Source organism: Rhinolophus sinicus, linkage group LG09 (assembly GCF_036562045.2).
Source record: "Rhinolophus sinicus isolate RSC01 linkage group LG09, ASM3656204v1, whole genome shotgun sequence".
In the NCBI taxonomy this organism is placed as follows: Eukaryota; Metazoa; Chordata; class Mammalia; order Chiroptera; family Rhinolophidae; genus Rhinolophus; species Rhinolophus sinicus.
In genome coordinates this window covers 48,034,771-48,057,917 of record NC_133758.1, presented here as the reverse complement: position 1 = coordinate 48,057,917, position 23,147 = coordinate 48,034,771, and the positions used below count along the sequence as shown (strand labels likewise).

The following is a 23,147-nucleotide window of genomic DNA, read 5'->3' as shown; positions in this document are numbered from 1 at the left end:
AGTTGAACTCAACAAAACCATCAGTTAACTGGATAGACTATTTCATCCAACAACAGAATACACATTCTTCTCAAACTCACATGGAACATTCACCAAGACAGACCACATTCTGGGCTATAAAACACAACTTAACAAATTTAAAAGAATAGGAATCATACTATGTCTGTTCTCAGACCACAATCGAATTAAACTAGAAATTGAAAACAGAAAGATAGCTGGAAAATCCCAGAATACGTGGAGATTAAATGACACACTTCTAAATAACACATGGTCCATAGACGAAATCTTAAGATAAATTAAATAAAATATTTGGAACTAAATGAAAATACAACTTATCAAGATGTATGGGATGCAGCAAAAGCAGTGTTTAGAGGGAAAGTTATAGCATTGAATGCATGTGTTAGAAAAGAAGAAAGATCTAAAATCAGTAATCTAAGTTTCTACCTTAGGAAACTAGGAAAAGAAGAGTAAATTAAATCCAAAGTAAGCAGAAGAAAAGAAATAATAAGAATTAAAACAGAAGTCAATGACATTGAAAACAGGAAATCAGTAGAAATCAAGGAAACCCAAACCTATTTTTTTAAAATTATCAATGAAATAGATAAAAGTCTAACCAAGCTACCTAAGAAAAAAGAGAGAGGATACAAATTGACAATATCAAAAATGGAAGAGGGGACATCATTACAGATCCCATGGACATTAAAAGGATAATAAAGAAATACTCTAAACAACTCTATGCCCACAACTTTGATAACCTAGATGAAGTGGACCAATTCTTTGAAAGACAATCTGCCAAAACTCACACAAGAAGAAATAGATGATATGAATAGGCCTATTATCTATTAAACAAATTGAGTCAACAATTAATAACCTCTAAAAACAGAAAGTGCCAGACCCAGATGAATTCATTGGTAAGTTCTACCAAATATTTAAGAAAGGAATTATACCAGTTTTCTACATTCTCTTTCAGAGGATAGAAGGAGAGGGAATACTTCCTCACTCATTCTATGAGGCTAGCATTAATCTTAATAACAAAACCACACAAAGACATTATAAGAAAAGTACAGACCAATATCTGCCATGAACATAGATGCAGAAATCCTCAACAAATTATTAGCACATCAAATCCAACAACGTATAAAAATTATACACCGTGATCAAGTAGGATTTGTCCAAGGTGTGCAACACTGGTTCAACATTCGAAAGTCAATTAATGTACCCCATCACATCAACAGGCTAAAAAAGAAAAAGCACATGATCAAATCAATAGATTTGAAAAAAGCATTTGACAAAATTCAACACCCATTCATGATAAAAACTCTGTCATTTATATGACTAAATTAGAAGTTGCTGTTTATGAAATTGATGTACTAGTATATGTAAATTATAAGAATGGTAGGAAAAATACATAACCTACCCATGGCTTCAGAAATTTTAGAAATAGTGCCTCATGATACATTCAGTTCATAAGTAGACCTGGATGTTTGTATTTCCATATACATTTCCATTTTGCTGATACCACCCATGTAGTTACATATTATGTAGTTACGTACATAAATCATTATTCATGCACTAATTTGTATTGTCCTTTGTGCTATTCAATGTCCCTATATAAATTTCTGTACAATAAATGTCTTTAAGTGGAAATTTTGGAACTTTTGACTAACTGGGGTGGTTTTTCATATTATAATTGTAATTGTGTAATCTTTCTCCTTTGCCATTAGTTTTCTAGGAATTATTTATTTACAACAACCATCCTTAGACTACCAAGAGCATATGTATCTTAGGTTACCTGGGATAATCATGGGTTATCCCTGTTGTAATCGTGTAATCATTAATAGTGTTCCTTCTTATTCTCAAAAATGTCCCATTTGAACAATAAATTATGTGGTCCCTCAAGATATAGTCACCTTCTCTCTCATGTGCCTCATATCCTACTATTCTTATTTAGAAATCCTATCTTCTGTTACTCTAAGCAGCTCAAGTCCTTTATGATTTGATGGTTTTATCAATAATGAGTATAAATAATGTATGATTTAGTAGAAAAACCTTCATGATTTGATGTTGGATCCAGATGTAGAAATTCAGAATGTCAGAACAAATGGAGAACGCATGTTGAAACAATGTCCACTTTAAGCGCTGGTGTCTTGAATGGAAGAAGGGCAGCAGCCTGGTGAATCACCAGGAAGGAAATGGCCTATTAACAATGAATGTGTAGTGTGTGCCGCTTGTGTGCTTAACACTCTATAAATCTTATGGCAGAGCTCCTGAAGATATTTATGTTAGTTATAACTATAAACTGAGTTTGAGATTGTTTGTTCTCACACTGTTTATGAAGAAGGTTTTTCTTCCCAGGATATTACCCACAGACATGAGGCCGTGGAGCCCGTAATGTGGTTGTTATAATGCCTAAGTCTGATGAAATATTTAAGGATTTCTTAACAAGAATTAAAGCCCTGAGGATGCTGTTAGAAATGTGGCATTTATATTTCTTGTGGGAATCTTATGGGGAAACATATCTTATGGGAAAACGAATTGTATTTGTTATACCAATAACCATAGAAATAGAGAAATGGAAACTTATGTAGACATTTTTATCACAAATGGAAACTTTTGGAATTGAATGTCCTCTGCATTAGATCTTCATCCAGGTTTCTCTTGGGCTCGTTGTCTACAAAACTAAAAAAGAGCTATGACTTTTTTTAAAAGTTAGGTTATATGTTATTTTTGATTGCTTTAGATAAACTGTTAGTTTGATGGGAAGTCCAGTTGATTAGCAACCTTGTTGCCATGACAATACCCTAAAGAAGCATTTTAAAAAGTATTATCCAAAACCACCTTGAGCAGAATAACCTTATGATAGTGGTTAAAAAAATGCAATTTCTAGGCATCATTCCTGACCACCTGACCACCTTCACTCAATGAATTGGAGTCCTGGTGAGGACAAAGGATGGTTGGTATTTTACTTACTAAATTTTGAAAAACACTGTTTAAGAGCTATGATGAATTTGGGCAGTGATCTTGAAAAATGAAAAGAATTTTAGAATAGCTATAGTGAAAACTATTAATTTTCCAATTTAATGATTAAAATATTTTCTCCTATAATACTTATTATAGGAGTGATCTTGAAGGACGATAGAAACAATTGCATTTGGTGAAAAAGCAGGTGGGTTTACAGGGAGGTTAGCAGGGAAAGAGCATTGAGATAATTTACCAAGAGTGGGTGTGGAAGCAGTGTGAAAGAATGTAGGGGCCTCCAGTTCCAAACCTACTGGCCATGAGTTCAGGCTCATGGCCTGGGGAGAGAGGGTTTTCAAATAATAATGACTTGAAAATGGTGGGCCCATTTCTTAGTCCCTATGTTTCTCAGTAGCTTTATATGTAAAATGGAGATAATAATACGTGAGAGTAAACTTTAAAAGTGTATATACTTTTTGTTATAATTTCTTTCCTTCATGTTCCCTCCCCTCTGTTCTTGCCTGGATAATAGACATGTAAGCAGATTGGCTCAATGTGGAATTAATCTTTAATATGCAAAAGTATAGGTAGTTCTGGACTGCAGCCCTTGTTATTCTATGTTATTTTATTTTTATTATATTTAAACTTTTTAAATGTATTTTATATTTTTATACTTTAAAATGTATAATACCTCTGCTATAATAGATTCTTAGATACAGTAATCCCAAATATTCTCACAATTTATATTCTTGTACAGTTTTTTCAGTAAACTGTTCTCAGCTTAAGTTTAGTTTTGCCTTTACTGGGGGTATGATTTCAGCAAACCTCTTAAAAGTTCCCTTTAATCGTCTATGAAAACAACATATTGTGGACATTAAGTGAGAATACATATATTTTACAACTGTGCCTGGAATGTGTAAACACAGTGAAAGGGAGTCCCCCTGCCTTACCCAACTCTCCTGCTCCTAGATTATGGTGGTATTTTGTGAAGGCATGTCCTGCAGCAGAACACATGTCTGGCTTCCTTGCTATTCCTGCATCCCCTAACGCCATCCCACAACAGAACCCTGCATCGTAGGAAGTAAGAGTTACTGTAGTCTTAGTAGCACCAATGGTTATGAGTAAGTGGTATTGGGATAATAAATAAAGACTTGGTTCTTCTTTCTAGATTGAAATTTAAGGGTAACTTTAGTTAACTAAAGATGTATTCAGTTAAAGCTAGACGAGTTCAGATACAGTACAGCCTCTTTGGAAATGAGTTCACGTCATATATACACTTGTAATGCTTTCACCATAAACCTTTAAAACAGATTAGAGGTCTATGACAGTAAAATATGCATATCCAATAAACCTGTTAAACTGGAAATTAAAAATGTTAAAACTATTTAGGAGGAGCAAACAAGTATAATAATTACTTAAGCTAATAAAATTGTTGTGATTGAATATTAAATTTAGATCCAGGGTTCCTAGATAAATAACCGCTTATTTTTTCACTGCCCAGAGTAACAGCAAGGAATGATGATTACATCACGCATCTTATTCAGCCAGTGGTTTCTGAGGTCTGACAATGGGTAAGCCACTGTGCGAAGAATCACAGGCAGCTAGATGACTGAGGCACTGGCAAAGCTCCAGGGAAAGTTCCCAGTGCGGGTGCTGGGCAGTACATGATAAGACAAATCAAGCAAGCAAGCAAGCAGTCCAGATGATTGACAGCTTTGGAATTACACTAAAGAGTGTGTCCTTGGCTTTTTATATGCTGATCTTATTCTTAAATGTCCAAGTGATTTTACCAGTCATTAATAACTCATGCATATAATGTTAATACCATCAGGAAACATCACGGTCCATTTAAGGATAAGAACCTGAGACTGGTTGATTCAGTTATTTGTCCTTTGTTTTCCAGTTTATCAAAATCTGTGCAAAAAAAAAAAAAATGTCTATGTGTTTATTCAGCCTTATGCAAACCCAAATATGTGAAAAATCATAAATATGTGAAACACAGTACTGAAGATGAGTTGGTTTTCAAACTGATTCTTTGCTTTACAAAAGGACTCTAAATATTCTTAAAATACCAATCTCCTCTATTAACTTGACCATCTGGTTAGAATTCTTAAAATTGGATTTTCACTCCAGAGATATGAAAATATCTTTCATAAAGATGCTTATGGGTACAGATTTAGGTTATATATTCCATGTTTAGACAGCCTTTGCAGGGGAGGAGAGCCTTGCATCATTGGATTAAGAGGGGGTATTTTTAATTCCCATGCTTTCACTGTAATTATGTACAGCCTTGGAAAGGATAATTTAATATTTCTTAATGAACATAAGGGAAAATGTTGAACTGAGTACATAAAAACATTGTATCTACTTTCAGAGTATTTTGTTAAGATACTATCTTTTTACTTTTTGAGTTCTTAAGACCTAAATTCCACAGTGAGATTCCCTGGTCCAGGGACAACAGCTGAAATAGAAAGGCTTTACCCCGTGAAGCAAACTCTGGAGTGTTTGGCCTGTCTTGTTTGTGCTTAGAGGGTGTTTCCTTGCTTTTGAAACATAAACAATCGCACTGCAAAGTTTAAAAAGGACAAATTAATAGTTTAAAATATTAAAGCTTGAGAAATCTTTCTATCTCTTCTTCACCCCATTCATTTTACATACTTACATAAACTGCTCTCTGTTGGTAAAGCAGCCAGCATCATTCTGGAAAGAAATGCCAATTTTGCCTTTCACAGCTATAATATGCTGTTGCCTGATACTGAAAGTATTATGCAATTTGTCTAGGGTGCTGAAACATCATAGTAAGTATAGTAAAACATCAGCAAAGCCCCATGTAACAACAGCAGTTGAATATAGAAATATTTTAAATAAGTTATCTTTAATGAGATATAATTTACAAATGATAAAATGTACAGATTTTATGTGTGCGTTTTGATGAGTTTTGAAACATGTTGTCATGCAGGGCGGCCTGCGGGGTCTCTAGCCTCGCTCCCCACATAAGAACGCAGGATATAGTGAGGCCAGAAAGGAACACCCGTGGAGCCATAGATAGGGGAGTCATACCACTATATTCTTTCTGGCTGCTGGGTTGGAGACACACGCAGTAGTAGCCCCACTATCCATTCACTTCTCTGCCTGCCAACCAACCAACCGATCAACGCAGTCCCGGCAGTTACATCAGTAGCCAATTGGCTAACTGGTTACAGCTGATGGCCAACCAATCTCAGTTGATGGTCATTCACTACCCAAGCCAGCACCTCCCCATGTGAGGCCGAGAGCCTGGAAACTTCTCTCTGGGACTCTGTCCCCACACTCCACCCCTCCAGGGTCTCGCCTCAATTTACACGACAAACATCAACATAATGAAACAAGGCCACAGAGTACGGGCGATCCCACTGTGCCAAATCCTGGGCTATGAGCCTGTGGCACATAGTGGGGCTGTGCAAGTATCCTTGTGGAAGGACTTGAAAAGTCCACTGCCGCCTGTCCCAAGTAAAAGCAAACTGCTCTTGACACTCAGGTGCAATGTCAATGGAGAAAAAAGCATTGGCCAAGTCCACTACATAGTGATATGTTCCCAGGCAGACAGTCAGATGATCCATCAAATCGTGAACTGAAGGCACTGCAGCGTGCAAAGGTGGCGTCACCTTATTTAACTCCCTATAGTCCACAGTCATTCGCCAGGTCCCATCTGGCTTCTTGACAGGTGATACTGGGGAGTTAAAGGGACTGTGCGTTGGCCTCACAATATGTGCCTTCTCCAATTCCAATATTGTACGACCAATCTCCTCCTGCCCTCCTGGCAGGCGGTACTGTCGCACTGTAACCACGTGCCAGGGCTGTGGCAACACTTGAGGAGGGTGGTGAGCATGCCCGCGTGTCACCGCTTTCACCACCCAGATCCTGAGATGGAACTCTCCTGCCGACGTCTGTAAACTGAAGCCACGTAGCACGTCCACCCCTGGAATATACTCTGGAACGGGGGAGACATACACCTTGTAGGTACAAGTAGGAAGCCTTCCTATACCCAGTGGTAAGGAAACAGCTTTTACAGTCACAGTCTTTCCCCCGTAGCCATCAATGCAGATTGCTGGTCCGGGGAACAGTTCTGGGTTCCCATAAACAAGACTGCAGTCTGCGCCAGTGTCCAGTAGAGCTAAAACCCTCTGCACATTAGAAGGGGATCAATGTATGGATAGTTCCACATGGGGCCTCCGGTCCCTGCTCGTCCCCTCTGACCGGGTACCTTGGCCCCATCAAGCTGAAAGGAGTCGGCCTCAAGCAGCTGCATGAAGTCCTGGAGGGACACGGGTCGCACTTTCCCAGACTTCTTCTTTAGGCTTCTCCGGAATTGTTGTTCAGGACGCAACTGTTTCCAAAGTTCCAGCAGGAGTGCATGGGGTTGTGGGTCTATTTTTTCCCAATTGACCCCTGCTGCCAGGAGATCATACCACATCTGTGCACGTGTTACTCTCTGAGGCCCGCGACCTCGCCCCTTTACTTTTGATTTGGGCTTCCAGGTCTCAACTGCGCAGACCTCCTGTCTTAACTTCCTTCACCTCTGGCGTTCATCATCCCCTAGGGTGGCCATGGCAGTTGTAACTTCATGGATCTGTCGCCCCACATAGGGTGTAAGAATGGCAACCAAGGATCCAAAAGCACTCGCAGGTGCAGTATCCAAAACCAGATCTCTCATGCTGACTGTAAAAAGCTCATCATCCGGCCGCTGCATATTAGGGTTGAAAATAGCATGTCTCATACCCAGTTCACGGATGATTTGAGTAAGTTCCGTATATGACTGCCATTGACTCACAGTGTCTGGCAATTCGCCAGCCTGTCCCCATACTGTGCGTACCGCAGCAGTGAGCCACTCCATTAGAGAATGGTTGCCCCGGTCTTAGGCCAACCTATGGCAGTTCGGTAACCTTTGTCGCAGGGACGGATGCACCGTCACGAAGGCTAGCTTTTCCATCTCGCCTGGGGAGCAGAGAATGTTGTCTGCTCTCTCATAACACAAACGTAGTAGCCAAGCTGAGACTGGCTCCCCAGGCCTCTGTCTGTACCGCCTCCCCAGCTCCTGCAACTCAGTGAGAGTGTAAGGTGTGTAGGTTGTTAACTCAGTCACAGCTGGGTTGCCTGCAGCAATGCCCCCGGGATCCAAAGGTTGCTCACGTTTTACCCTTTGCTTCAAGATTGGCTGGGCTTGGGGGTTGGGAGTTACATTGTCTCCACTCGCTTCCCCCGCCTCTGCCTCAGAGTCTCCACTGTGGGATCCCTCTTCTAACAGGTGGACCTGGGCTTCCAGCGCCTCCAACGGGGCCACTTGGTCCGGCACCTGGGCCATTTCATAAAGCGTATTTTCTGTGTTGAGACTCAAGGCCATGAGGAACATCCAGCCCATGCGACCAACTGTACCCTTCTCCTCCTCCGGCAACTGCTCAGCCAGAGCCTGCAGGGCCCTCTCCACGCTGGCTGGAGAGCCATCCATGTCCTCCCACCCCTCCTTGGGGGTCCAACTCCTGAGAACAGTGGCCACCAGACACCACACACTGTCTGGGGGCCACACGTCCTCCTGTCCAGAGTCAGACTCCATTCCTACCTGGTTGGAATCTTGCTCACCATGCCAGGTGTCTGAGTAGGTGGAGGCCTCGGTGTAAGATGTCCATAACCCTTGGAGCCTAAGGCCGCAGCAGATCACCAAAATGAAGACAACGCCTTCCATGGTCAAGAGGGTGGTGTGCCAGCTGGAGGCTCAAGTCTCCCAGGCAGACCACACCTCTTATTCCTGGTGCAACTCCTCTCGGGCTTTCTGAAACTGAACTTTTACATGCACAAACTGCTCCACCATGCTTTAGTAGGTTTTGGCCGGCACCACACCCTGCTTGCTGCGCCATTTGTCGTGCGGGGCGGCCTGCGGGGTCTCTAGTCCCACTCCCCACATAAGAACGCAGGATATGGCTAGGCCAAAAAGGAACACCCATGGAGCCATAGATAGGGGAGTCATACCACTATATTCTCTCTGGCGGTCGGGCGAGACACACGCAGTAGTAGCCCCACGATCCGCAGTTCGCCATTCACTTCTCTCCCTGTCAACCAACCAACCAATCAACGCAGCCCCACAGTTACATCAGTAGCCAGTTGGCCAACCAGTCACAGCTGACGGCCAACCAATCACAGTCGACGGTCATTCACTACCCGAGCCAGCACCTCCCCTTCGAGGCCAAGAGTCCGGAAACTGCTCTCCAGGACTCTGTCCCCACACATGTATATCCTATAGAATCCCACCCCAGTCAAGATTTGGAATATTTCCCTACTGAAGGTTCCTTTGTGCTCTTTTATAGTCAGTTGCACTCCCCACCCCTTCTCAGACCACCATGGGCCTGATTTCTGTGCCTGTTGCTAAACTTCATATAAATGGAGTCATACAGTACGCATTCTTTTGTGTCTGCCCTCTTTTGCTCAACATGGTGTGTTTGATGCATACTCACAAGTGTATAAACAATTTATTTTTTATCTGTGACTAGTATTCACCTTATGCATATACTGTACTTATTTGTGAATAGATATTCACTTGTTGGGCATTTAGTTGTTTTGGGTTTTGGTTATGAATGAAACTGCAAGGAACACTTCTTTACAAAGCTTTATATCTTCATCTCTTTTGGGTGGAATTTCTAGGATTCACAGAGTTGGCACATATTTAAATTTATAATGAAGTAGCAAAACATTTTCTGGAGTAATTGTACAATTTTACAGCCCCCTTCTCTCTCCAACACTATATGAATGTTCTGGGAGCTTCACAGCCTCATCAATAATTGATGTTGTCAGTCATTTAATTTATGTTATTTCAATGGGTGCACAGTAATGTCTCACTTTGGTTTCTCTGATGAATAGTGTAGTAGAACATTTTTAAATGTTCTTATTGACCATTTAAGAGCCTTCTGTTTTCACAGGCTTTCCAGTCTTTTGCCCATTATTTATTGAGTTGATTGTCAAGTCTTTTGACTGTGGCTTGCTTTTCCTTTGTATTAATGATAATTTGAAGAACACAAGTTTTTGATTATGATGAAAATTGAATTGAAAAGAAAAAATGGTCTTAATGAGTGAACAGATATGGGAACTCAGTGGGGATATGGAAACTATAAAAGAGAAACAAATGAAGTTCTAGAACTGAAAAGCAAAATAGCTGAAAAAAAATCAGTTTACTATTTTATGAGTAGTGCTCTCTGTATATTTTGCTGTTCTTAAGCTTGCAAATTGTCATTTTGGAGCAAAATAGGGAGATTTTTTGACATTCCTTCAACTTTTGTTTTATTTAACCACATTCCTGCTCTATTCTCTCCTTTCCTTCTAGACTCCAAATACGTGTATATTAGAACAGTTGATATTTGCTTGCAACTCCCTGAGGCTCTGTTCATTTTAAAAATATTTTATTGTGTGCACTTTAGATTAATAATTTCACGAATCTATGTTCATGGTTCACTTACTCATTTTTCTCCATCTCCAATCTCTTGTTGAATTCACCCAGGAATATTTTTCAGCTATTTTGCTTTTCAGTTCTAGAACTTCATTTGTTTCTCTTTTATAGTTCCCATATCCCTGCTGAGTTTCCATATCTGTTCACTCATTAAGACCATTTTTTCTTTTAAGTTCTTGAACATATTTTAATAGCTAATTTAAAATCCTCATCTGCTATTTACAACATCTGAATCATCTCAGAGTCTCTGTCTATTGACTGCTTTTAAAATATTAAGTATGGCTCACATTCATCTGCTTATTTACAAGTCTAATAAATTATTAATTCACTATTGGACATTATTAATAACATAGTATACAAAGTTGTGAATATTTGTGTTCCTTTAAAAAGGGGAGCGTTTGCTTTATCAGACAGTTAATTACTGGTGGTTCTTAAACTTGTTGAAGCTTGATTTTAGCCTTATTTGGGGCTGACCTACAGTAGCTCTTACAGGGGGGCATGGTTCTTACTTCAAAATGGTAGTCTTTTTGGTATCTCAGTCAGATTCTAAAAGTATTATTGTAATCTTTCCACTCTTGTCTCTCTCTTCTCCTAGTAATGTGTGACCTCTACGATCTTTGTCTTACTCTGAGCTCTCTATATCAGCTGCTCTCTGCTTGGCTTCACCAAGTCTTACCTTGCACATCCCTTGACTAGGGTCTTGTGTATAATATCCATAGACTTCTGGGACTCCCTTCTTTGTAGCTCTATCTTTTCCAGTATTTTGTCCTCCACTGTCGAGCTGCTTCATCAGCTCTGAACTGCAATCTGTGTCTCCTCAGCACCACATGACTTCTTTGTTTATGTTTCTCCTCCGTGTGCTGGTCTCAAGAAATTATCTCTAGGCTGATAGTCAAGGCTCATCTGGGTGAACTTAGGGATTACATTTCTGTACTGCTTATTATCCAGTGTCTAAAAACAATCACTTCATATATTTTGTCCAGATTTATAGTTATAACTGTGAAAGGGCACTCTGTCAAGTCCAGAAGCCTAAATTTGGTAGAAATACTCTTTTGAAAGTTACTCTTAAGATCATTGGTTCTCAAACTTGAGCATGTATCATATTCGTCTGGAAGACTTGTTAACACACAGATTATTAGGCTCCACTTATTAGAATTTCTGGCTCAGTTGGGCCCTAAGAATTTACATTTCTAACACATGACCACGTGATGCTGATGCTGCTGGTCTGGAAACCACACTTTTAGAACCACTTGTTTAGAAAAATGTATCTGGAGAAAAATACTGGGAATTATTTGGGACTTAGTACACACAATTTTGCTGGTTTTGTGTGTGTGTGTGTGTGTGTGTGTGTGTGTGTGTGTGTGTGTGTTTTGGTCCTATGCCCTGCATAATAAACTTACATTTCAGTTGGTTTATTATAATGCTAGCATCTTACTCTTTTTATTTAAAATATGATATTCTAAAATTTTTGAATTTTGTAATTTGAAAAGGATAGATATTACTCAGCCATAAGAAAAGGTGGAATACTGCCATCTGCAACAACATGAATGGATCTTGAGATTATCATGCTAAGAGAAATAACTCAGACAGAAAAGGTCAAGAACCATATGACTTCACTCATATGTGGGATATAAAACTGAAAGCAATAAACTAACAAGACAAACAAAAACTCATATACACAGACAACAGTTTAGTGGTTACCAGAAGGTGAAGTGGGAGGGGGTGGTAAAAGAGGGTAAAGGGGGTCAAATATATGGTGATAGACTGACTCTGGGTGCTGAACACATAATGCAGTATATAGATGATGTATTATAGAAATGTGCGGTTGAAACCTATATGATTTTACTAAACAATGTCACCCCAATAAATTTAATAAAAATTAGAAAAAGAAATGGATAGATTTTCCAATTGGTTGATAGTCAGAAACAAAAAATATATGAGAGTAAGTAGAGTTATAAAATAACAAAATATTATCATTTTTATTTTGTTGTCACACAAATAAATTTGATGTTCTTTGTCCAATATGAATCATCTAGAGCATGGAATTTGATAAGTTTCAGACATAAGTATTTGGTTTTGGTTTCATAAATTAGGCTTTATTTTAATTTATTCTCAGATCTGTATGTATGTATATATGTGTTTTGTGTGTGTGTTGTGTGTGTGTGTGTGTGTGTGTGTGTGTGTGTATTTTGTAGATAAAATGCAAAACAGTGATAAACAGTAGAGTTGCTAGATCTGGGTCATACCTCTTTTTCAGGTTTCCCTAAATCTTGCACTTTGTCCAATAATAGCTATTAAGATAGCTATTAATCCATCTACCTCAGTAGCACATTTTGTCTGCTCTCTTCGCCTCCATTGTTCCAATGGCTCCATCTCTCCTCCAGGCTTTTGAAGTTTATTGCTTCTTTTTCATCTCTAACCCATGCATCTCCTATCAGTATAAGGTTTGTACTGATGTCAAGCCTCAGTGACTCTTATTGACGATGCTGACATGGTTCTTGCTGTGGTTACCAGCATAGGGGATATACTTGCAGTATTTCTTAGTAGGAAAAGTGGACTGGTCTTATCTCTTCAAATTCCAATCCCTGAGAAATTTTTTCTTTACAGATTTCTTTCATTTCTTGTAAAAATTAGTACACTAGCCTTTGGTGGCTAAAATAGAAGGCTATTTGATAGCACATTTTAAATACGGTTTCAGCTGTACTGTGTGATTAAAAAATTTCAGTCTCAGTTTTGGAGATTTGTTTTCCAATATTTTGATACAGGGATAGTGAAACTAATTACTAAATACTAACTATTCAACAGGTTCATTTTGATGGCTGGGAACACAAATATGATTATTGGATGGATGTAGACAGCCCTGACATTCACCCAATTGGATGGTGTGATGTAACGGGGCACCCACTGGAAATGCCATATCGTGAGTATTTTGTCTTTGTTGTTGTTTTTTAAATACGTAGCCTGAATTCCTACTTTAATGCTGTGTTTAATGTTATTACAAGTATTTGAAAGTTAAATACCAGATAGGTGAATTGATTAATCATCACTACAGCTGCACTGAAAACCAGTTACTCACAATTAATCCTCAAAGGGCATGCTTCATATAGATGAGAAGTTATAAATGTTAAGAATTATTTTGATAGTGTTGTCTATATAAAGGAATCTTTATTTATTTATATTTTAGTTTGGAAAATGGAGCCAGGCCTAAACCTGTCTAATTTTGGCCATTTTTTTTAGCTAAAGTATGTTTTATTCTTTTTTAAATATTCGATCTTATTGATTTTTTTATAGAATAGATTATAAAATATTTATAAAAAACAAATATTTTAAATCTCAGCAATTAAAAAATTTAGTTGTAAAAATTTTATAAAACCCTCTATTTTATTGGTATATTCATTATTTCTGTGTTTCTAGCTACTTAAAGTTAAGGAAGAAATTAAGCACCCTAATTTCTAACAAACCTGGAACCAAAATATCTTGCTCTCTTGTCTGAAGAATTCCTCTGATCAGAATAGGCTGCCATGACTAATAACTAGTTTTAGACACATGTGTAAGCACTGTCCATTCTTATGTTTGTTTTGCTCTCTCACTGCTTCTGTTGCTCCCTCTTTGGCTTTTTGGGATGAAGCTAGTAAGTTTCTATTAATGATGTTTTACATTCATTCAGCCCAAAGATACTGGAACCTTAGATCTAAAACGACCAACTACATCTTTGAAAGAATTTCTTAACTTCTTGTAGAAGAGTCCCTGAATTAATAACTTACCAAGCATTTTTACATTTTTCTGGATTCTTCAAAAACCATAAAGTCAATAAGATACAGGTCCTTTAGCAATCATAGGGCCTGTAGACAGAAAATGTAAAACAAGTCAGTACCATGTTGTGAGAAAAGTGTAAGCATTTGTGCTTTGTGGTTTCTTTGATCCTAATTTTAATTCTCCTGGATTTTAGCATGCCAGGCCAAATGGTCCTCACTTTATGTTAACCGCCCGCATCACACCCACATGCACATATCCCAGTAACTTTCTGTCATCCCAGTAACTTTCTTAAGTAGGAATGATATAAACACAGGTAGGGATGGATCAGCATTTCAGGTACAGGGCCAGCTCTCTTTAGTCTACCTCATCCATCTCCTGCTCCTTTGTCAAGCTGCCTACCTGGCTTCTTGACTTGAATGTTTCATAATCATTCTGAAGCCTATGGATCAAACCTGAACATCATCCCAAGCCAAAAACTTGCTTTTCTGCTGTAGTTCCTACTTGCTTACAAAGCTCCTACTTTTTTTTCAGAGTCATGCTGGACTCTGCTCCCTCCTTACCCCTTCCTCATTCCAATACAACCAGTCATTAAGTCTTGATGATTCTTTCTTAATTTCTCCAAAATCCATCTTTGATTCCCACTCCTCCCTCCCAGTGCCATTGCATTAGCCTACTTAAAAATGATTCACAGAATATTGTCTGCAGTCTGCTGGGGAGTTGCATAGAGTCTAGAATGCATCTAAAAATTTAAGTTCCAGAGGGATTAGAGCCTAGTTGTTACAAGTGTGAAGTATGGAGTCATGATGCTTGGATTTGAATTCTAGTTTTACTGCTTCCTTACTGTGTGTCTCTGTGTGTATTTCCTCATTTATAAAGTAGAGATAATAATAGTATGTCTATCTCATACATTTATAATGATGAAATTACGTAACATATGCATAACACTTTAAAAACTGCCTGACCCATATTATGTGCTCAATTAATGTTAGCTGCTATCAGGAAATTATAAGGATTACAAAATTTGAAATTGTGGTAAAAGTAACATGTGACTATAGTTTTCAAAATATTTTTAATTCAATTTTTTCTTAAGTTTTACGTGTTGGGCATGCTATAAGATTCCTGTTTCGTGTGCTCACACTCAGATAATTAGAATCCCTATAATTTTGCGGAACAATAACTTGGAATTCACTGTCTTCAGTTCATCATGATATTCTTTTACTGCTGTGCTTGCTCTTTTGTTATAAATTTATTTGGATTAATCATGATAATACTGTTTATTATAAGTTGCTCAGTTAACCCTATGGTTTATAATTATTCATATGTACATCACTTGTCTTATCAGTTTTTAAATAGCTAGATTTTAAGACATGTTTATAATATGGTTCAATATCATCTACCCCCTTTTGTTAAAGCAAAAATACACAAAACCACACACACACACACACACACACATTTCTACTCCAGAATTTATTCTGTTATTTATTTATTTGTCATTGAATGATTTCCCCACTGGAATGTAGAAACAAATGGTTCATCTAGGAACTGCAAAAAGCAAAGTTTGAGATTCTAGTATTGGCTGTTGTAACAGCTTCATGACTTTCTTTTCTCTCATTTCTTCCCTGTAATAGTCCGTATACAACCCAAATCTTACCTTATGTTCTCCACGATGATAATATTCAATAATTTACAACGTTCAATCACTAAGGCCTAATAGAAGTTCTTGAGAAGATAACTGTGAAAGCCTCTTGAGTGTGAAAACTTGAATGTTCCCATTCAACTTGGAAGAGCGCCAATTTGTATGGCCACGTGAAGACCATTTCCTCTTAGCTGTCATTCCCAGCAATAGATGCTTACCTGCAGGTCACCATGTATCCCCCTGCCAGGTTAAACTTTCCTTTTCTCTTGCCATGAGGGCACAATTTGTCTGTTTTATCTAATATAGAGTCCTTCATGGTGGATTTTTTCTACGCTTAAAAAGAAAATAAATACTTAAGATTTAGCACTATTAACTTGTCAAGATCTTTTTATAATGTTTTGCATTCCATGAATGTCTTTATAAAGATATAAAAATATCAGAATTAAAAAGCCATGACTAAATTGGTCATCTACTTGATTTTCTTTTGGCAATCTTTTTAGTTGTATCATTCGGAAACTGTAATCCCAGTCACATTATATGTGAAATTTCTTTAAATAGAGCTCATTTCTTTTCCTATATTGTTAATTATCTGCCCACAGATTACCTGCTCCGTTGGGCAATGGGATGTCTGATATCTCTTGCTTTGGAAATTAACCAAGCTTGAGAAAAAGATGGACTGTGGAGTTAGAAAAACTTGGATTTAAATTTCTATTCTGCTCTGACTGGGCAAGTTATTTCACCCCTGGGATTTGTAGGTTTATGAGATTAAATACCTTGATGGCTATTTTCATTAGTCTGGTATACAGTGGCCCTTCAGTAAATGTAGGACTGTGTGAAGAGCACAGGCCAGTTGCTTTCCATACCACTGTTTCTCTTCATTGATTCAGAAAATTCGGAGTTGATTTTATTTCCTAAAACTTAACACAACCAGTATGGCATTTCCCTAGGTACTTGTTACAATTGCACTATTCATAAAGGGATTGCAGATCACTGAATGAATAGTGAATATTATTTAGGACAGGTAAAAACATTTAGAATACTAACTTAGGCTTAAGATAAACCCCATTGAATTGAGAACTGAAGAACTAAGCTGTACTTTAAAAAAGAATCTGAATACATCATTGCAATTCTGCACCCAGTTCCAATGTGTGGAGTTTTTCCTCACACTAAGCAATTCTCCTATACCAGCTGGATGTCCTACAATTCAGTTCCATTCTGTCACTATGTACCTGGAGATAGCATCAGATTTCACAGGTGAAGGGCTGAGAGCCACAAGATTGTCCCTACTTCAGATGCCAATCACAAGTGCAAGTTCTTACCTTTGCTTCTGAAAAACTGGCTGTAAATCAGAGGTTTCCACAACCCCCTGTTTGGGTTCAGTTAATTTGCTAGAGCAGCTCACAGAACTCAGGACACTGGTTATGAAGAGATACATGGGGTTAGGTCCTTAACAAAGAAGCTTCTGTCCTCGTGGGGTTTGGAACCCAGCACAGTGGGATGTGGATACATTCTGATTCACTCACCCAGAATCTCTCCAAACCCAGTCCTTTTGAGTTTTTATGTAGGCTTTATGACATAGGCATGACTGATTAAATCATTGTCCACTGGAGCTTGAACTCAATCTCCAGCCCCTCTCCTCTCCCCACAGGTCAAGGGGTGGTACTGAAAATTCTAACCCTGTAATTACATGGTTGGCTCCACAGGCAACCAGTCCTCTTCTTAGGTGCTTTCCAAAAGTAATCATCTCATTAGCATAACAAAAGACACCTTTATTGTTCTCATCACTGGGAATTCCAAGGATTTTCAGAGCTCTGTGCTTGAGTGGAGATGAAAACCAAATATATACTTCTTATTATAAATCACAATATCACAATCATAAATAATACCACCACAAGTGAAATAAAATTACTTTTACTGAGTTATTCAGTAGCTTTCTCATTGTCAAATCAAATGGATATAACCAGTTCTCATAGGAGCCTTCTCTAGTAAGCACAATTTATTATACTATCCCTCAGGTCCCCTGCCTCTCTTCCTAGTCTACACTGAGTACTCCTGTGCTTCTGGGTAGGGTGTGTATACCTTGTCCCTAGTGCTAATCCTTTTAGCATTGGGGCCAAGATGAAGTCCTTTGCAGTCAAGAGTCATCTCCTCTTCAAAACTGTCTGATGTCCTTAGGGAGATGAATTTTCTCTTCATCCTCATCATCCTACAGTATTTCGTCCTCTCTTCTGTTTTGTTAGAGTTACATTTATTTTTCTTGCCACTCTCATGCCCAGAACCCTTGACTGGCTTCCTATCTCACAGAGAGTTTCTTCCAAAGTGCTACTCTCAACCTGGGGGCCCCCTGAAATCTGGTCCCTGAAAACTCACAGCAGGTTTTTTTTTTCTTTCCTCTTGTCCTTGGTCACTCAGAGTCGGTTGGCAGCACTGGCCTTGTGCTGCCTCCAGCACAACAGCGCGATTCACTTCTGCCTCTGCTGTTCCCTTGGCTTGGAACTTTGTGCCGCCATGTGTGCCCAAGGCTTGTTCAGAGGTACCCTCCCAGAGATGCCTTCTCTGTCCAAGCTGTCCACAGACAACAACCCTGCCATCCTATATCCTTTAGCTGCCTTTGTGTTTCTTAATAGAAGTTCTGACAGGCTGACATGATATAATAAGCTTATTTGTTTCTGTTCTCACCTCTCCTCTCTCACTAGAATACGTCTCCTATGGTGGCAGGGACTTCATCTTGCTGTTGGCCCTCCATTGCTTGTTCTATGCCAACTCCACAGAACAATGCAGGCTGGGGACTCAAGAGAGAGTCACTGAATGAATGAATGAATGAATGAATGAATGAATGAATGAATGAATGAATGAGGGACTGAAAGGATGACTCCCCCTTTACACCATGAGATCCTTTGGAGCAGGGTCTTTGTGGTATTTACCTTTGCTCCATGGAATGTTTGAAGCTCTTGGAGGTGGTAAATGCATATCAGAAAATGCTCATAGAAATGTCCAGAATGGAATGTGCCAATATGCCAACCTACTGTGGCCACCTCCTCTCCCCAATCCCCAAACTCCACACTCCTTCCTACCATGGGCTGGGATGGCTCAGCCTCCATGCAGAGTGGAACTTCAGAGAATATTTGTCTAATTGTTTTTTTGTTTTCCTAACTTCCTACATTTTATAAATGTAATTTGTCTATATTTATTTCATCCTACATGTTCCTTCAGCCTTTGTATTAAACACTATTTTAGAAATGAGAGTTAAAAAGAATAAAATATTCAACTGCATAGACATGGTTCAAAGTTTTAAGGTAAGAATAGAATAATAAAATAAAAATATGACAGGTCCCAATGTCTGTGATAAGGGAGATATAGCTGGAGGTTAAAAACAAAAGCAAAAACAAAATTGTGGTCAAGATGAGGGAGTAGGAAAATGTTATACTTGCATCCTCTCACAACCACATCAAAATTACAACTAAAGTACAGAACAACCATCACTGAGAACCACCTGAAGTCTAGCAGAACAGAAGTTTTACAAGTAAGGACATATAGAAAAAGCCACATCAAGACTGGTAAGAGGGGGGGAGATGCATAATGGGCTGCTCCCACACCCACGTGTGGCAGTTAAAAATCAGGACGGTTGTCTCAACTATAGAGGTTTCCCTTGAGGAGTGAGGGGGTCCCAGACACAACCCAGGCTTCCCGGGCTAGGGTACCAGTGCCCGGAAAAGAAGTCCCGACAACTTCTGGATGTGAAAACCAGCAGAGATGGTGGCAGAGTGAGAAGGAGGGTGGCTGGAGTCCCAGGCATTCCTCTTAAAGAGCCCATGCAAGGACTTTCTAACGGATAGCCTCACTAACTCTGAGATCCAGTGCTGGAGGAGCAGCACAACAGATGCCAGGGACATACAGGAGGAACTGAATTGTGTGGCTCAGAGCGAGGGCTGGAGGGGCAGCTTTCTCCCAGGCAAAAGTGCTGACAGAAGCTATTGTTCTTGTGATGAGCCCTCCCCTCACCTAGCCTGCACTCACACACGGTCAGGCACCATGTGTAACTCTCCATCAACCTGGGTAACACCATTTGCCCTGCCCTGGTGATTCCCTGAGACCCCACCACACACAAATTGCCAGCCCACCAAGCCACTTCTAGGGGCTTTTCCATACAAATGACCTGACTTGTTTCATGCTACAGATTTTCCTAAAATCTCTAAAAGGTTCACAAACCCCATAGAAGCAGCTTCTGGACTGGGCACCGTACTTCTTGCTAGGAAGCCCCAAGCCCAGCACTATCAGCAGCCAGCCTCAGCTTGCTGCTTAGCTTCTCCCAGGCACCTCCAAGCCCAGCACAAGAAGCAACCATCTGAGCATCACTTTGTGGTTCACAAAATGGCTCCAGGCAGGGCACAGGCAGCAGCTGATGTTGGCCTGCAGCAGAGCCACTCCCAAAAGGTCCCAGAACCAGAACACCTCGTGGTCAGCTTTGGACCACAACAGAGCAGCACCCAACCACCCCCACAAAAACACACCCAAAGGGCAGACCGGGCAGGCACCAAAGCCCTGCTAAAGCAAATCCTGCTTTGTACGGTCGGCTCTGTAGGGTCAGCTCCTCTACTATAGTCATGGCCAGACCTCAAAACAAATCAGCCTGAGGGCCAGTTCCTTTTATTGATGTGCAAACAGCAACCAAGACTCAACTACAACAGGAGGGCACACCCAACCCACACAAAGCACCTGAACACTGGACTCAGATGACCATAAAGACTGTGTCACTGGGCCCCACAGAAAACCTACTATATAATGCCACCCTTTTAATACCAGGAGACATAGCAGCTCTACCTATACAGAGAAACAAACCCAAGGAGGCAGCAAAATCAGGAGATGAAGAAACATGTCCCAAATGAAAGAACAGAACAAAGCTCCAGAAAAGTAACTAAACAAAATGGAGATAAGCAATCCACCAGGTGCAGAATTCAGAACACTGGTTATAAGGATGCTTAATAATCTCTGTGAGAACTTCAACAAAGAGATAGGAAACATAAAAATGGAGATAGAAAACATAAAAAAGAACCAGTCAGAAATGAAGAATGCAATAACTGAAATGAAGAATACATTAGAGGGACTCAACAATAGATTAGATGAAGCAGAGGATCGAATCAGCAATTTGGAAGATAGGTAGCAGAAAACACCCAATCAGAACAGTGAAAAGAAAAAACAATCCAAAACATAAGGATAGTTTAAGGGGCCTCTGGGTCAACATCAAGCGTAACATTTATGTCATAGGGGTACCAGAAAGGGACGATAGACAGCAAGGAATTGAAAACCTATTTGAAAAAATAATGATGGAAAATTTCCCTAACCTAGCAAAGGAAATAAACATACAAGCACAGGAAGCACAGAGAGTCCCAACCAAGATGAACCCAAATAGGCCCACATGAAGATACATCATAATTAAAATGCCAAAGAGAGACTCTAAAGAGCAGCCAGAGGAAAGCAGTTAGTTACCTATAAGGGAGCTCCCTTAAGACTGTCAACTGATTTCTCAACAGAAACTTTGCAGGCCAGAAAGGATTAGCAGGAAATAATCAAAGAGATTAAAAGCAAGGACCAAACCAAGATTACTCTACCCAGCAAAGATATTTAGAATCAAAGGACAGATAAAGAGCTTCTCAAACAAGGAAAAGCTAAAGGAGTTCATCACCACCAAATCAGATTACAAAGAATGTTAAAGGGACTTCTTTAAGAAGAAAAGATCAACAATATGAATAATAAAGTGGCAGAAACTACATGTCTGTCAACAATTATTTTCAATGTAAATGGATTAATGTACCAATCAAAAGACATAGGGTGGCTGAATAGATAAGAAAACAAGACCCTTGTATATGTTGCCTAAAAGAAACTCAAGATCGAAGGACATACACAGACTGAGAGTAAAGGAATGGAAAAAGATATTTCATGAAAATGGAAAACATAAAAATATCTGGGGTGGCAATACTTACACCAATCAAAATAGACTTTACAACAAAGATTATAACAAGAGACAAAGAGGGACCCAGTAATCCCACGTCTCGGTATTTAACCAAAGAAATCCAAAAGACTACTTCGAAGGGACATGTGCATCCATAAGTTTATTGTAACATTGTTTATAATAGCCAACATATGGAGGCAGCGTGGTTATCCATGAATGGATAAAGATGAGGAAGTACATATATACAATGGTATGTTACTCAGCCATAAGAAAGAATGAAATCTTGCCATCTGCAACCACCTGGATGGACCTGGAGGTATTGTGCTGAATGGAGTAAATCAGACAGAGAAAGACAAATGTCATATGATTTCACTTATATGTGAAATCTAGAGAACAGGCTAATGAACAATCAAAACTGCAATGGGCTTAAAGATACAGAGAGCATTTTGTTAGTTGCCAGATGGGGACTTTGAGGGGATGAGTGAAGGGGGCAAGGAGATTAAGAGGTATAAATTGGTAGTTACAAAATACTCATAGTCATGGGGATGTAGAGTATAGCATGGGGAACATAATAACTATGTAAGGTGTCAGGTGGGTACTGGATTTATGGGGTGATAACTGTGTAAGTTTTATAAATACCTAACCACTGTGTTCTATACCTGAAACTAATATATTGTGTGTCAACTGTATTGAGAACTGAAAAAAAAAAAAACATTTTAGAAAACTCCTCAGTTTTTTAATTTAATGCAGAATTTGAATGCACCATTTGGTAACTCATAGACTTTTCTCACCTGGTACTTATAAAGTCTTTTTTTTCTGAAATGATGAGAACGGACATGCAATGACAGGAGCTGGTGGGGATGTGCAGTGACATGGTGGGTCTCTCGGCCCTCCAGGGAGAACGCCCCGTGTAGGTAACCATGCTGCCAGATGAGGCTGGCCTCCTCATTTGTGCTGTGGACACTGTGCATCACCAACTTGAGAGGAATAGACTGCTCTCTCAGTCATGGGTGTGAAAATCAGCAGATGTAAGGAGAGAAGATTTGTGTCATATTCTCGGGAAGTCAGAGCCAACCTAGAGAAGGTGATTTATCCTTGAGAGTCACCAAAGGTGTGGATGTTGAACATAAAACTGACAGAATCATCTGAGCTCGTCAGGTCCCAACCTGTCATTCAGAGGCATGGAGACACAGTGGTTTGCCCAGTTTGTTGGAGACAAAAGTGGGGCTTGGGTCCTAGTCAGAATATACTTTCTGATTTGCCTGAAACCTACAGTGTGTAAATACTTTTATAATAATATAAGCCTCCCTTGGTGTTACACCCTTCTTTAGTTGGGAAGGTGGGTGACCCGCTGGTGTGAGGTTCCAGCCTCAGAG

At 39.5% G+C, this 23,147-nt stretch overlaps 1 protein-coding gene across 1 annotated transcript in view; it reads left to right on the top strand.

Annotated features, from left to right (window-relative positions):
- L3MBTL4 (L3MBTL histone methyl-lysine binding protein 4) overlaps window positions 1–23,147 on the top strand; it is a 442,302-nt gene that overhangs the window by 237,672 nt on the left and 181,483 nt on the right. Inside the window, exon 13 of the mRNA XM_019755692.2 lies at window positions 13,235–13,349. Coding sequence (XP_019611251.2) covers window positions 13,235–13,349 — 115 coding nt within the window. The remainder of the gene's footprint in view (window positions 1–13,234; window positions 13,350–23,147) is intronic.